Consider the following 13,386-nt stretch of genomic DNA (forward strand, 5'->3'; position numbering starts at 1 on the left):
TTAGTGAAGAAATATACAATAAAATGTGGAGTAGATGACCGTAGCCATCAAAATCCTAATTGCAGACTCAATAAAATTCATTATTATTTTGGGTTGGCAAAATTTAAGTAATATGATAGGGACATAATCAAGTGGAAGTTTCCTTTGAAGCCTGAAACATATAAAAGAGTTGTTGTTAGTATCAACCAGAGACTAGTTCTTCCCTGGTTTTTTCATTTTCGTGGTTTTCGAATTCCCAGAGAAATTCTTATGCTGACTTTTCACTTTCATGATCTCACTGTCGAAGAATTTGGTTCTTGAATTTGCTTGAAATGGTTTATCTCCCTACGGATCAATCATGGCCTAGAGTCTTAACACATGTCTCTTTTCTTCTTTGAAGAGATTATAAGCAATGGTTTAGGACACGTATGTGAGGGGCTGTGAACCATTGATTGTTGTGGACTTACTGTGACTACTATGTTACATTTTAAGCAAACGAGAAAGACATCTCATGGAAAAACCCCAACAAAACAAAATAATGAGGCTCACAATTAAATGAATGATTAGGTATTACCCTGGAAATTCGAAGAACACCCTTCCTAATAGACATGCTCCCCCAACCACAGTGATGTGATCGATCGAGCTCATGGGAAACCCTAACTACTCTTACTCGTGCAATTGGACACCTATTCTTCGGGTAGTTAGAAAGAGGGAAGCAGAAAAAATAGATAGGCTAATCGTGTAAAAATAAATAATTAAGTACGATGTAAAAGTCATTTGAACAATGTTATTTTATCATTTGAACGAACTATGTGACAATTTGTCAAAATTAACAAATTCGCGCCACTAATCTATTCTTGTAATGTTAGCACATGTTGCTCATGATATCAATAGCAATAATAACTAGAGAAGTCTTATTTTCAAACAACAATAATTACAAAAGCGAAAGGCCCAAAGCCGATGAAGAAGAGTCTCATTCCTCGACTTTTCCGGACGTGGTGACCTCTCCAATGGCTCTGCCTTTCAAAAACCTAAATGTCCCTGCGACACAGCAAGTAGGTCCAAATGTACAACCATTTCAGGCACACAGAGTATTGACGACGACTCTGTCCAATCAAAGCTTATATCTCACATCCAACCCTGATTTTTGCCTTGCCAAGCAAGTTAAAAGGCCCTGGATTTCAATCTCAGATTCTTAACTTTTTGCGCTTGACCTTTTCTTGTTTGGCTGATTGGCTCTATATATTAAACCCTCTTTGGCACATAGGTCACTCCGTCTTCCACGAAGGCTTAGTCCTCCAAACAAAAGTCTTCATTTCTTCTTCTTCTTCTTCTTCTTCCCCGCTTCTTCCCCGCTTCTTCCCCGTAAAAACCCTCTGCTTTTCTCTTTGTTTATAACCGGTCGTTCTCCCTAATATTTTACTAGCTAGTCTTCGTCAGAGCTTCGGACCAGACAGAAATGAAGGTGCAGTTTCCTTAACCAATCTTGATGCTTAAGTTTCATTTCTTAATTTTGTTAGTCCAAACCTTTTTTTTTTTTATCTGATCGTTTCATAGACCTTGGTTTTATTATTTTCTCAATGTTCTTGCTGTTACAAACTGGCCCTCTTGTGCTTTCTCTCTGATAACTTTTAAGTGACAAATTTTTTTGTCTTTGATTTGTTGCAGAAGGTGGTACTGAAACTTGATTTGCACGATGACAAGGAGAAGCAGAAGGCGTTGAAAGCAGTGTCTGGCCTTTCTGGTATGATCTAGTTATGCTTATGCAGATCAATTGAATTTGGTTTACGGATCTAAACCTGTGTTCTACTTTTCACTTTTCGACATCAAAACTTTGTAATACATATAGCCTCTGATTTTCCTCTGTTCAATATGCTTTGACTTTATTGCTTAGATCATTGACTTCATCTCATGAATATGAATCCTACTCAAATTTATCTACTTTCGGAACAATATTTTGCTATAGTATTCATTTTACATGGGTTTGCATATACTTAATGTCTCTGTTTCTCCTCTGTTCTTTGATTTTTGCAGGCATTGATTCCATTGCTATGGACATGAAAGAGAGGAAGTTAACTGTGACTGGCAATATTGATCCGGTTGATGTGGTGAACAAGTTGCGGAAAGGTAACTGGCACACTGAGATTTTGACAGTTGGGCCGGCGAAAGAAGAGAAGAAGGATGATAAGAAAGATGGAGGAGCTAAGAAAGATGATGGCAAGAAAGATGATGACAAGAAGAAGGACCCGAATCAGCAAATTGCTGAGCTTGTGCGAGCCTATCAAAACTATAATCCGCAGATGACGAGGTACTATTATGTGCAGAGCGCAGAAGAGAACCCAAATGCTTGTGTTATTTCTTAATTAATTGTGTCATTTAGGACCAGTTAATGAGGATTTGGGAGCAGCTTATAAAGCAAGACAGATTATATATGGTGGTGGTCTGTACAGTACAACTACAATTAGCTTAAATAAGTGTTTGAGATTTATCTGAGTTGCAGTTTTGCTGTTAATGGTGTTGATGTTGATTAAGCTAATCAACATGATCCCTCTTTTTTCAGAATAATGTTGTTGACAACTCCATATACCTAATCTTCATCAAATTTATGTTTTGTTTCGAGTTGTTTTGATCTCTCAACTTCTTGCAAGCCAATAATAATAGCTTATTTAGTATGATAGCTTGTGGATGACAATATTTAGAGTATTTTTGACTATTCATCATCTGAGTCATTTAAATAAAAGGTGGGAAATGATTATTTTTTTATTCTTGAGAAGGACTTCTTTTTATGTGGAACTTAAATATTGAAAATTTTTAGATCAAGAAATTTGACTTCTAGGATAGACCAAAATTTATGTTGAGTACTCATTGCAAAAGCTACAAATGTACATCACATTTTCAAACTTTCCACGTTAAGAAAATCAGATTCACTATTTAGAAATACAATTACATGTGCTCCACATCAATTTAAATTAACCATGTCAATCTTCATTTCCCTTTTAATTTTTTAATGTTTTCATGTGATAGCAATGTTGGTGGTTCTTGACATCACCTTGGTGATGGACCTGGAGTAGTTTCTAAATTTACCCTAGTGATTCACAGTTTTCCATCTTTAGGGGTTCAAAATTTGCAGTTTGAAATGTCAACATAGCTCTTGTAAGTTAGCCATTAACTTGAAAGGGATGGTTTTTCTGATGAGAAATATCATCATCAGTTGGACAAATTATATATATCTACAGAAGTAAGAAGCTGTCAGCATAAGTGGCAAGCAATCTTTGACCCAATTGTTAATCAAGATTCAGGAAACAAAATTTGGCTTTAGATGAAGTGAGAAGACAGACTTTCAGAGAAATATCATCATTTTTTGTGTTGGTTTCTGATTCTTGTGTTGATTTTTGTAATAATTTTGCTTGTACACATGCATCGTGTTTTAGAATTGTAGAAGAAATGGTTACTTTAAACCAAGAGAAAATCTTTTTAAGTTGTATGAACAATAGAACATTTTGAGATAAAACTTTACATTTAGATTTTATAGAGTTAAATTAACAGATATGTTAGGAATAAAATTGGTTGTTGATCTTTTTAGTGCTAATCTTGTACCGATTTCTTTCAGAGTTGATTGTTTAAGTTAGGCGGATCCTCACACCCAAAAATAAAAAACAACAAGCAAGTTAGGTGCATTTCATCTAATAATAGAACACTTGGCCTTTGGAACTTCAAAGTTAATTGTACCTATATATTGATAGGTTTCTGTCAAGTATCATCAGAAACAAACAACAATAATCCCCCTGGAGTTTCAAGCTACTCCAATGTCTTGCCCAACTATTGATAGGAACATTGATAGGAAGATGGCATATCAAAGTATGGTTATCCTTCCGAATACGTATTAATGACAATACAAAAGTGTTCTATATGCGTACTTAGCTCAAAAACTCATAGCAAATCAAAATCTACGGCTAGCTAGTCAATTTAACATGTCATGAAAGAAAAAAAACAAACTTGAACTAAACCAAAAACCATTCGAGAAATTGAAAATGCACACTCTTCATATATTGGGACTCTCTAAATAAATATTTTATCGATTTTGCTCATTTTTGTTTTGTTTTGTTTGACTTCACTCTCTAGAGTTAGGTTCTTTATGTTTGCCGTCCTAAATATATCTTCCATTACATACCTTTTAAATAAATTTTCTTCTAAAAAAACTCTTAAGGCCGGCGGCGGCTGTGTACGTGCAGATCAGCCCTGTCCGGTGGCACCCGAACGTCTTCGCTGGCCTCTGGCCTCGCCGACGTGCCATGGCGGTACGAGTTGCAGAGGCTGAGGCAGCATGGGACGTGGCGGTACGGGTCACGGCGCGGTGGCGGCGGTGCCATCTCCTGATGTGAGGGCGTGATGATGTTTTGGGCTTGGATCATTCTAGTACTACTGGACCTTGGGTTAGGATTTTCTTGTGGGCTTTAGGGTTTTTTAAGGTTTTTTTTAATTTCCAATAACTCCCTAGTTTGTTCGGGGAAAGTAGTGGGTTTTGGCCCATCTTAGGCTTGCTTTATTAGTGGGCTTTAGTCTATATTGCTATGGTTTCTTCTTACACCAAGTTAATAAATCTCCTGGAGTACTCCAGTTGAGTGCATTGACGAAGGGAGATTCGAAATAGTTTTCTTAGTGTACGCTGAGATTTGTAGTTGTATAGGCTCGTAAAATTCAAATGAGCATCATTGTACTAGTGGATGGTACCCGTATTCCCTTACCTGCTTGACCACTGAGATTTGTATGTGCCGTTCTGGCTTTGGAATTAAATGAAATTTCTATTACTCTGTCAAAAAAAAAAAAAAAAATTCTTCTATGATGGAGTATTTCTTTATATACACAAATAGAGAAACTGAAATAGAAAAACCATTTTATTGTTAATTATTTCATAAACTGTTATATAACTTACATGGATGGCAAATGCACTTAAAAGTGTACAAGATGATGTCATCTAATATGACATTTTGTTTACCAATAATCTAACTAATCTTTTTGGTTGTTCAAGCAAACCCTCATCCCAACTCCATCGTTCTTTAAACCTTTGATGGAACACGAAGGACAACGACCGATTATTAACTAATACAAAACAGATGGTGACATTGTAGCAAGCATAAAAATTGAAAGAGTTGGTACTTGTTGATCACAGCTAGGTATATAGTATTTGCTTATACAAGCAAATTCTTCCTCAAACTTCCCCATTTCGGTATCTTGTGCCTGTTATCACTAAAAAAAAGTGGATATAAAACTTAGAGGTGGAAAACAAAAGGCTCTACAAATAAACACGTCTAGCTCCCTAATAGGTGTTTGTGATCATTCAGAAAAATTTGGGATTACACAGACTAAGAATCTGTACGGTGGGCTGGCCATTGCCATCAACATAGTCCACTTTTTTGTGTTGGGCTTTGAAGTCCATAAAGGGATGGCCATTGTCATTAGGTTTTTGGTGATTTTGGTTTACTCCGATTGTTAATAACGAATTCTCATCTTCATATTTAGCTATGGCCGTCGAGGCAAACTCTGATGCGTTGTTATCTGGTTAATGATCCTGTGGGTCTTGCCTTGAGATGTTGGTAGTGGGGCTGATCTGGTTGCTACTGGTGGAGTAGTTGACGGTGGCGGGGGCAGCAAAGAAGTCACCGGCGGCGCTGTGGTGTTTTATGCGAGAGATGGCGACGGTGGGATTGATCTAGGGTTGGTTTTGGATCGGGCTAGCTCTGTTGGGGTTCCTATGGTGGTGGCAGCAGTGGCGGCGGAAACGACGGTAGCGGCGGGTGTTGTGGCAATTGTCTGCTTGCTATAGGTCATCCTAGGGTTCCGACTAATTGGGCCTATTGGACTTCAATTAGGGTTTATGCAAACCGAGCCTTTTGGGGTTTGTGGGCTTCTTATCTTGTTGGTTTTTATTTAAGACACAATAATTTTTTTTTTTTTTTAACTAAATTCTAATATCAATTGTTTGTATTGATGTTATTGTTAACTAATAAATTAAGCAATCTCTAAGGCAACGCTGCCGCTCTCAAATACAAACCCTAAGGCAACGCTGCCGCAACCCGACTCCCTTCCTTCACTCATGGCTGGCATCGATGACGTTACCGCCAGTTTCGCTGCATCCCTGGCTCTTGCAGGGAACGATGTGGTGGATCTCTCTCGCATGGCAGGGGCCAATGTGAGACGGGGATCTCAAGCCTACCTTTAAGCACGTCCTCTGACAGCAAAGCCCTGTGGTGGAGCCGATTTGCAGAGGCATTTCAGACGCATCTGGGTTCTGGAGAAGAGTTTCAAGGTCCAAGATCGATCTCAAAACCGTTTTGTGTTCTCGTTCAATCTCAGGAAGGACAAGAACAAAGTACTTAAGGGGGGGCCATGGTACTTCAACAAATTAAAGCCCCGGTGATCTTGCATGATTATGATGGGATGTCATCCCTTCAGACAATCAAACTGAACACACTATTCTTCTGGGTGAAGATCATGAATATCCCACCGGCACTGGAAGTCCAAGAAACCATTGTCAATGTCGCCTCCATTGCGGGTCGTGTTCTGGAAATGGATCAGAAACTGTTCAATGCCACCGGAAAAGTTCGCGTCCATGTGGCGCATGATATCACCAAGCCCTTCATTCTCAAGAAGACTCTCAAGCTGGCCCCGGGAGTGATAGAAGAAATTGAATTCTTCTTCGAAAACCTAATTGGAAGATGTCGCAAGTGTAATCTCATTGTCCATGAAAATGAGACCTGCCTTGTGGCCACTCCACCCAAAGCTGACCGCAACACCGAGGCTCCTCCACGTTTGAATGTGGTAAGCTCTTTCACTGGATTCCAGGACCCTTGTTTTACTAATGGCATGTTTAGATTTCAGGGAACACATATCCCTATGTTTCCGGTTGCAAGGAATCTGTTTGGAAGCATGGATGCCCCTAAAAGTCGCAGGCCTATTGTTCTCAAGCATGCCTTGTTGCGCTCGGGGCTGCAACAGGAGGATGAAAATGAGGATCACGTCAAATAGCAGGATAAAACTCTTGCATTAGTGCCGGTGGAAAATGAGCAGCAAACCATGAAACGAGGCAGACCTTCATCCCCTTTCACCTCTCCAAAGAAGCTTAAGTGCTTTTTTGACGAGCTGCAAGAGAAAAGAGAAACTGATGCTGCTGCAAAAAAGGTCAGAATGCCCGAGTTTCCTTCCAAGTTTAGTGCCAAGTCATTGGGACTCATTGAGACCCCAGGAGGTATGTTTGTCCCAAAAGAAGTGTTGATGCCTCTCGCTTCACAGCCAACTGAGGTTGCAAAAATCGGGCACGCAGGGGGCAAGAAAAAGAAGGGTCGGCCTCTAGGCTCTAGAAACAAGAATCCGTCTAAAGCAAAGAAAGTCCCGGCTAAAGAAGTTTTGAGTGTCTTGTATTCAAAGAAATCTCCTAGCCCTAGCACAAAGGGCAAGGAGAAAATTTAGTCTCGTTTTGAACTTTGCCTATTACTATGTCTTAGAGTTATCATAGTCAATAGGCTTGCTTTAATAAGTGAGCACTGAGTGTCTAATGAGTGGTCTAGTTTCTATGTACCGTGTGTTACCTCCACAACCTCTTGTCTATCTTGAATGGTAGCGGAGGGGTATGTAATGGTCATTGTGGCTTGAGTAATACAATCATTGATGGATTGATTCAAAAAAAAAAAAAAAAAAAATTAAGCAAATATTTTTTGACGAAAAAATCGTTATTTTATATTCTCATTTAGGAAAAAAATTCTTTAATTACTTAATTTATTAGTTAACGAGCAATTTAGACAACGAATAAAATCAAAAAAGAATAAAAAGAAACTAAGCATCCAGAGAACAATTATGATTTGTTTTTCTTCGTTGCAAGAATAAGATGGTTGATGAATTTCTAAGGGATAAAGAGAAGAGTGGCGATGAGATACAATTAAGAGATGGCTAGAAGAGTAGAAGTGGATGAGTATTGACTTTAATTGTAATTTATGTTAATTCTTTTACTTAAATGAAAATAATTATTTTGAGGACATTGAACATATGAAATCAAAAGTGATGATGTGTCATTTGCCACGTCATTTGGATCCAAAATTTGGTATACAATTTTGGAATCTCAAGCATTTGGATCCAAAAGTCATTATTGTACTGCTTACTGAATTACATAATAGATGATATTTCCAACTAAAAAGAAAAAAAAAACCTACAACTAGAACGTGAACCTAAAAATTGTCTTCAAATTTTTCATGATTTTAGATAAATTAAACTTTAGACATCACCATTCTAAAAAAAAAAAAAAACTTTAGACATCACCGAACATTGTGGGAAAGGCATCTCGAAACAACGGAACAAGCATCATACTTCTCATGGAAACTCAAAATTTAAATCCGGCTCAGGATCGACAATTAACAAATTGTTAATTAAGCAACAGTTTCATTTTTCTCATGGAAACTTCTGTAGTCGCATATGTTTTAATTTTTAAGATAGATAGAAACTGAACAATCCTTTGTAGTCAACGTTCTTCAGTGTTTATTTTATTAAGAAATCAGCAAGTCTATCGATTTGGTTCATCATATAAAGTTGTCTTGACCATTTCAAAGGTGGATCGTAGAGCAGCCAACAAAGAACTTTGATTGATCACGACTCATGTGGCAAATGAAATTCTTGGCATCATGTGTGTTCTTTTCCAGAAGTCTCTACTCTCTAGTATATTCACATTTTGGTGTAAAACAATGTACAATGAAGTGAAAGCACTCAAAGCTCTTTGATGGAAAATTATTACAAACCAAGACAAACTTTTTTCACTGAAAGTGAAAAAAGAAAAACCTGCAATCTGCAGGTGAGAAAACAATTGCATGTATTGACTAGCTTCTAGGTGGAATACCTATTCTTGGTTCTTTTCTTGTGTTAATTTACGAGTATACCCATCCACCTACCTAACAATTAACCTATAATGAAATACAGTAACTAAGAGAAAACATGCATCAATGTTGCTAGCTGCATATCTAAATGGAGATGATCATCACTTTTCTAAGTGGCTCGAACAAGAGGTGACTGTGGAATAGGGGACTGCGGTGACATGCTGACCTCATCCAATATTCGAAAATTGAAGGATTTGAAGCTGAGACTCAGCTTTTTATTACTTTGCCAGCAGGTCTTCTTCTTCTTAATTGCTACCACAGCTGCCTCCTTGTCTTGAAGCACAAAGTTTCTGATTCGTTCCAAAGCAACTTCCATAGTCTGGTCGTCCATGTTGGCAAAACAAACCCTGAACCAACCCGGTTCGGGGCAATGAAAAGAAACACCGGGTGACACATTGAGCTTAACTTGATGGATTATGGTTCTCCACAATGCCATCTCTGCTTCAAAAGTTTGCTCCTTTAAATGCTTGTGCAAGTCCATCCACACAAACAAGCCACCATTGCTCTTCAAACAAGTGGTACCTTGTTCCTCAAGTCCCACAGTGAATCTCGTGTGCCTTGCTTTCAACCTCTTGGCACTTTCTACAATGAATCTGTCCACAAACTCATTGTCTGATAGCATCGATGCAATTAGATGCTGAGTTTGTGTAGAAACCAACCCGAAACTCGACATCTTTCTCGCGCAATTCACTACTGCATCATTGTATGAGTACACTATCCCAACCCTAAAGCCAGGGAACCCCATGTCCTTGGAAAGACTGTAGACAATGTGAACCAGGTCCCGGTTGCATTCGACTTCTTCTTCCTCGAGAATTTCAGCAATGCTGATGAACCTAGGCTGAGTGAACACAGTGGCAGCATAGATCTCATCACAGACTAGGTGGATATTCTTCTCATTGATGAAAGTTACTAGGCTTTTAAGGGTCTCTCTGTCTAGGACTGTGCCTAGTGGGTTTGAGGGGTTGGTAATGAGTAAGCCTTTAACTCTGATGTTGGCCTTTTGGGCTTTCTCATAGGCATCTTCCAAGGCTGCTCTGGTGATCTTGAAATTGTTGGAGCTTTCACAAGCAACTGGAAGAAGTTGTACCCCTGTTCGCCATCTCAAATCTCTATCGAATCTGCAATGATGTAAAAAAGTTATTTAGCAAGCAACTCATGCATGGAGAATATTTTAACCGTACGTTGTAAACAAATATGGAATTCTACGTCAAGAATTCTAAATTTCGCATAACAATAAATAAGTATCAAAATAGATAATCTACTTGTAAGCAACTCATGCATGGAGAATATTTTAACCGTACGTTATGAAGAAATATGAAATTCTACGTCGAGAATTCTAAATTTCGCATAACAATAAATAAGTATCAAAATAGATAATCTAATTGTCGGATCTTCATAAAGAATATATTTTAATGACGTGTTCAGTGCGCCTAGCTATCATAAGAAGTTTACAAGTGTCCAATTGTACAGTTGTAATTGTCCTTTTAAAAGGAAGGATGGTCCTCATTTTCCCAAGGCATCTTTCATGTTTGTCAAAGTGAGGTATAGATTGAATGGTGTCTAGCCAAGACAATTTGTACAAAGATCGTTTTGATTCCCCCCTCAATAATTCAAGATGGTCCAAGACCACATAAGGGTCAACACAGTCTCTTTCATTGCTAATTTCTCATATAATATTAGGCAACTCGCCAAAATTAGCTAATTTTTTCCTGTCTTAGTTGGATCATAGTCAATCTTAGAAAGATAAAATTAAGCTTACCCAGGATAATAAGGAACGGGAACCAGAAATGCCTCTCCGGGATCAGCCAAGCAAAAGGCAATCATCTCGTGAGCTCCGGTTGCTCCGCCGCTCATAACAATGCGGTCAGGGTCGAATGTGACTCGATTTCCTCTCACTTTTCCCATGAAATTTGCAACAGCCTGTGGAGTTTCACAACAATAATTAACTTTGTTAATATTTGAACAACAAACTTGGTAAGATCTTATAAAAAAAATAAAAAAAAACTTGGTAAGATTGTGTAATGAGTTAATTAGTGATGCTAAGAAAATCTTGTAGATGTTGATCAATACATACATTTCTGAACTCTGGCAGGCCATGATAGTCTTGAAAGATGGCTATGTCCTTGAATTCTTTTGCTCCTTGTGCAGTGCAAATGGAGGCTTCTGGGTTTTTCAGAACCCATTCTTGAATCAAATCAAAAGAAAGCTGCATACAGAAGAAACCAATTAGTAAATAGCCAAGAGATGAAATTGTGCTTGTAAAACAAGGTTTCTGTCTTTAAATCTCGTACTTGATTTTCTGCAAGACCCATCTGAATAACCCCTTGAGGGTTCGTGGTGGGATGGTAAGGATTACTATCAAAGGCCTTCCAGCCATCAAAATATGGCGTGTTTTCGCCATGTCCATTGCCGGTTGCTATCTTAGACAACAGTTGCTGTTGGTTGCTCAAAGTGAATCCCATTGTTCTTGTAATGCCTTAAAGATCGATCGATACCTTCAGTGCAATGAGAAATCTACCAAAAAGGAGAAAAGAGAGCTAGCTAAAAGGTCAGGTCCTTTGGGAACTTGTAAAATGCACGAAATTGTTTTGCAGTTGAATGAAGAATACAACTTCCTGAATGGTATTTATAGACGTTATGGTCTTATGGATGAGGTTGGTCTCAGATGGCTATGCAAATTAAATAAGCGTCGGACTTTTTGTTCTTGTATTTCTGGGGAGTTTCCATGAAGCTGCAACGAATGCTTCTGTAATTTTGAAAATCTAGGTGGAAGTTGATTTGTGTTTGAGTTTCAATCAATGTTGACGATGTGGTGTCAGTGGTTAGATCACCCACTACCTAGGATCCAGTTCTTAGGTTCGAGTCACTATGGGGTAGGAGTGAAATTCTTTGATCCTCTTTATATAAAAAAAATTCAATCAATGTTAAACTAAATAGATGGGCTTATATTCTAAGCCAGTTGGGGAAAGCTGTTTCATTGTCACTTCCTTAACTGTCGGCCATCATCAATATCTAGTCCAGTGTTCACTGAATAGGTCTCTATTCAGTCAAACCATCCCTGTGAAGTTTGTACCAAAACGAGTTATGTACATGCCTACACGGTAACACACATTACACGGAGAATTCTCTAATGGCATGGGGGATGAAAAATGCGGAATAATGGATTTGAACCAAAGATCTCATATAGTACACCAACAAGTTTCTGATACTGAGTGTTCAATGGATTTGAACCAAATATCTCATATATAGTACACCAACAAGTTTCTGATACCATGTTAGATAATCACTGACATGTTAAAGTTACGATTTTGAGTCATCAATGCATATTAAGCTTAGAATAGACTACTATACTTTCAAAATTGTATGTTTATACTGAAAAGGACGGACATGAGGATTTTCAAACTAAAAACACAGTTCTATTAAACTTGATTTCAACTATTACTTCATATCTCAATATAAAATGTGAACGATCACTATATTGGGTGATTAGTCTCACCAAACCAGTAGGACTTTGTATCTGTGGTGGAGGCCGTGGAGCCAAAAGGGGGTCAATGAAATGCCCCAACGAACCATTTGATGGGTTAGAAATTACTAATTCACACTTCTCTATAATCCATTTCATAAGCATCTTTATAATGACAAATTTCTCACTCTGATAGAATTTAGGGTGGCATGACATGATGACCGCCTTGTAGAATTATGAAAATACTTAGTACTTACAGCATGGTCTCATCTGCGTCTTATATTTTAAAACCAGCATCTATGACAATGAGAAATGCTAAAATCAGTCTTGCTTGATTAAAGCTGGCTGCTGTGGAAGTAACCATAGAATACACAGAGAAAACACCCATGTCATATTCAAGGTGTTGTGCTACACGATCAGTTACAGTTGACTCTTGTAGAAGAAACCATACGACCTCCAATGGCCTCGCTTTCCGTAGATCACTCAGAAAAAACACCTATTATTCAATAACAGAGCTCTCGATCAGTTTACTCGATGTTCATCTAGAATTTTCAACTTTTGGTCCCATTATATTGAATGCTCCTGAGAATTGAATTGCAGTTGCACCAGATCTCCATTGTACAGGCTGTTTGGTCTGATAATGGGGAGAACAACAGCCTTTGACTGCAATTCTCTCCGCCATTTATGGCGGTTGGTTGCTGCAACCCGCGTAGACTTGGAGTGGAGACGGTGTCGGTGAATTTCCTCCAACTACGAACAACCTTTGAAACAAATAGTACTCCTAGTAGGGAGTAGAGACTAGATATTTCTTTTCAAAAATTACTTCGTCTTCAAAAGAAATCAAAGATCGAGAAACTAATTTTCTTATATGTTTTAAGTTCGAATCCTTTTTTTCACATTTGACTAAAAGAAAAAGAAAAAAAAAACATGACAAGGTTAGTTCATGTGTATTAAGAGTATTAATCTTTTTTTTTTTTTGAATAAAAAACAATTATTAAACTACCTGAAAAATTATTAAGAGTATTT

At 38.0% G+C, this 13,386-nt stretch overlaps 2 protein-coding genes across 2 annotated transcripts; one reads left to right on the forward strand and one right to left on the reverse strand.

The window, feature by feature from the left end:
* Window positions 1–1,247: 1,247 nt before the first annotated feature.
* On the forward strand, window positions 1,248–2,598 carry LOC133743751 (heavy metal-associated isoprenylated plant protein 39-like). Its single transcript, XM_062171781.1, has 3 exons — window positions 1,248–1,444; window positions 1,648–1,723; window positions 2,014–2,598. Exons 1-3 carry the CDS (start codon window positions 1,439–1,441, stop codon window positions 2,340–2,342), a joined length of 411 nt encoding a protein of 136 aa, XP_062027765.1. The 5' UTR covers window positions 1,248–1,438; the 3' UTR covers window positions 2,343–2,598.
* A 6,118-nt stretch (window positions 2,599–8,716) lies between these two features.
* LOC133743749 (1-aminocyclopropane-1-carboxylate synthase-like) lies at window positions 8,717–11,712 on the reverse strand. The gene is made up of 4 exons (XM_062171780.1): window positions 11,189–11,712; window positions 10,972–11,103; window positions 10,657–10,817; window positions 8,717–10,015 (listed from the first exon to the last, which is right to left on the reverse strand). The coding sequence occupies exons 1-4, from the start codon at window positions 11,357–11,359 to the stop codon at window positions 9,007–9,009; spliced, it is 1,473 nt and encodes a 490-aa protein (XP_062027764.1). The 5' UTR covers window positions 11,360–11,712; the 3' UTR covers window positions 8,717–9,006.
* Between the last annotated feature and the right edge of the window lie 1,674 nt (window positions 11,713–13,386).

The sequence above is a fragment of the Rosa rugosa genome, chromosome 4 (genome assembly GCF_958449725.1).
Source record: "Rosa rugosa chromosome 4, drRosRugo1.1, whole genome shotgun sequence".
Classification (NCBI taxonomy): domain Eukaryota; kingdom Viridiplantae; phylum Streptophyta; class Magnoliopsida; order Rosales; family Rosaceae; genus Rosa; species Rosa rugosa.

What these genes read in the sequence shown, in the direction of transcription:
- LOC133743751 (XM_062171781.1), top strand. An exon ending in AGCAGTGTCTGGCCTTTCTG is followed by an intron (nt 1,724 to 2,013) that starts GTATGATCTAGT and finishes TGATTTTTGCAG; the next exon opens with GCATTGATTCCATTGCTATG.
- LOC133743749 (XM_062171780.1), bottom strand. Translation starts at nt 11,359, where the DNA reads ATGGGATTCACTTTGAGCAACCAACAGCAACTGTTGTCTAAGATAGCA. An exon ending in TGGGTCTTGCAGAAAATCAA is followed by an intron (nt 11,104 to 11,188) that starts GTACGAGATTTA and finishes TTCTGTATGCAG; the next exon opens with CTTTCTTTTGATTTGATTCA. An exon ending in GCCTGCCAGAGTTCAGAAAT is followed by an intron (nt 10,818 to 10,971) that starts GTATGTATTGAT and finishes GAAACTCCACAG; the next exon opens with GCTGTTGCAAATTTCATGGG.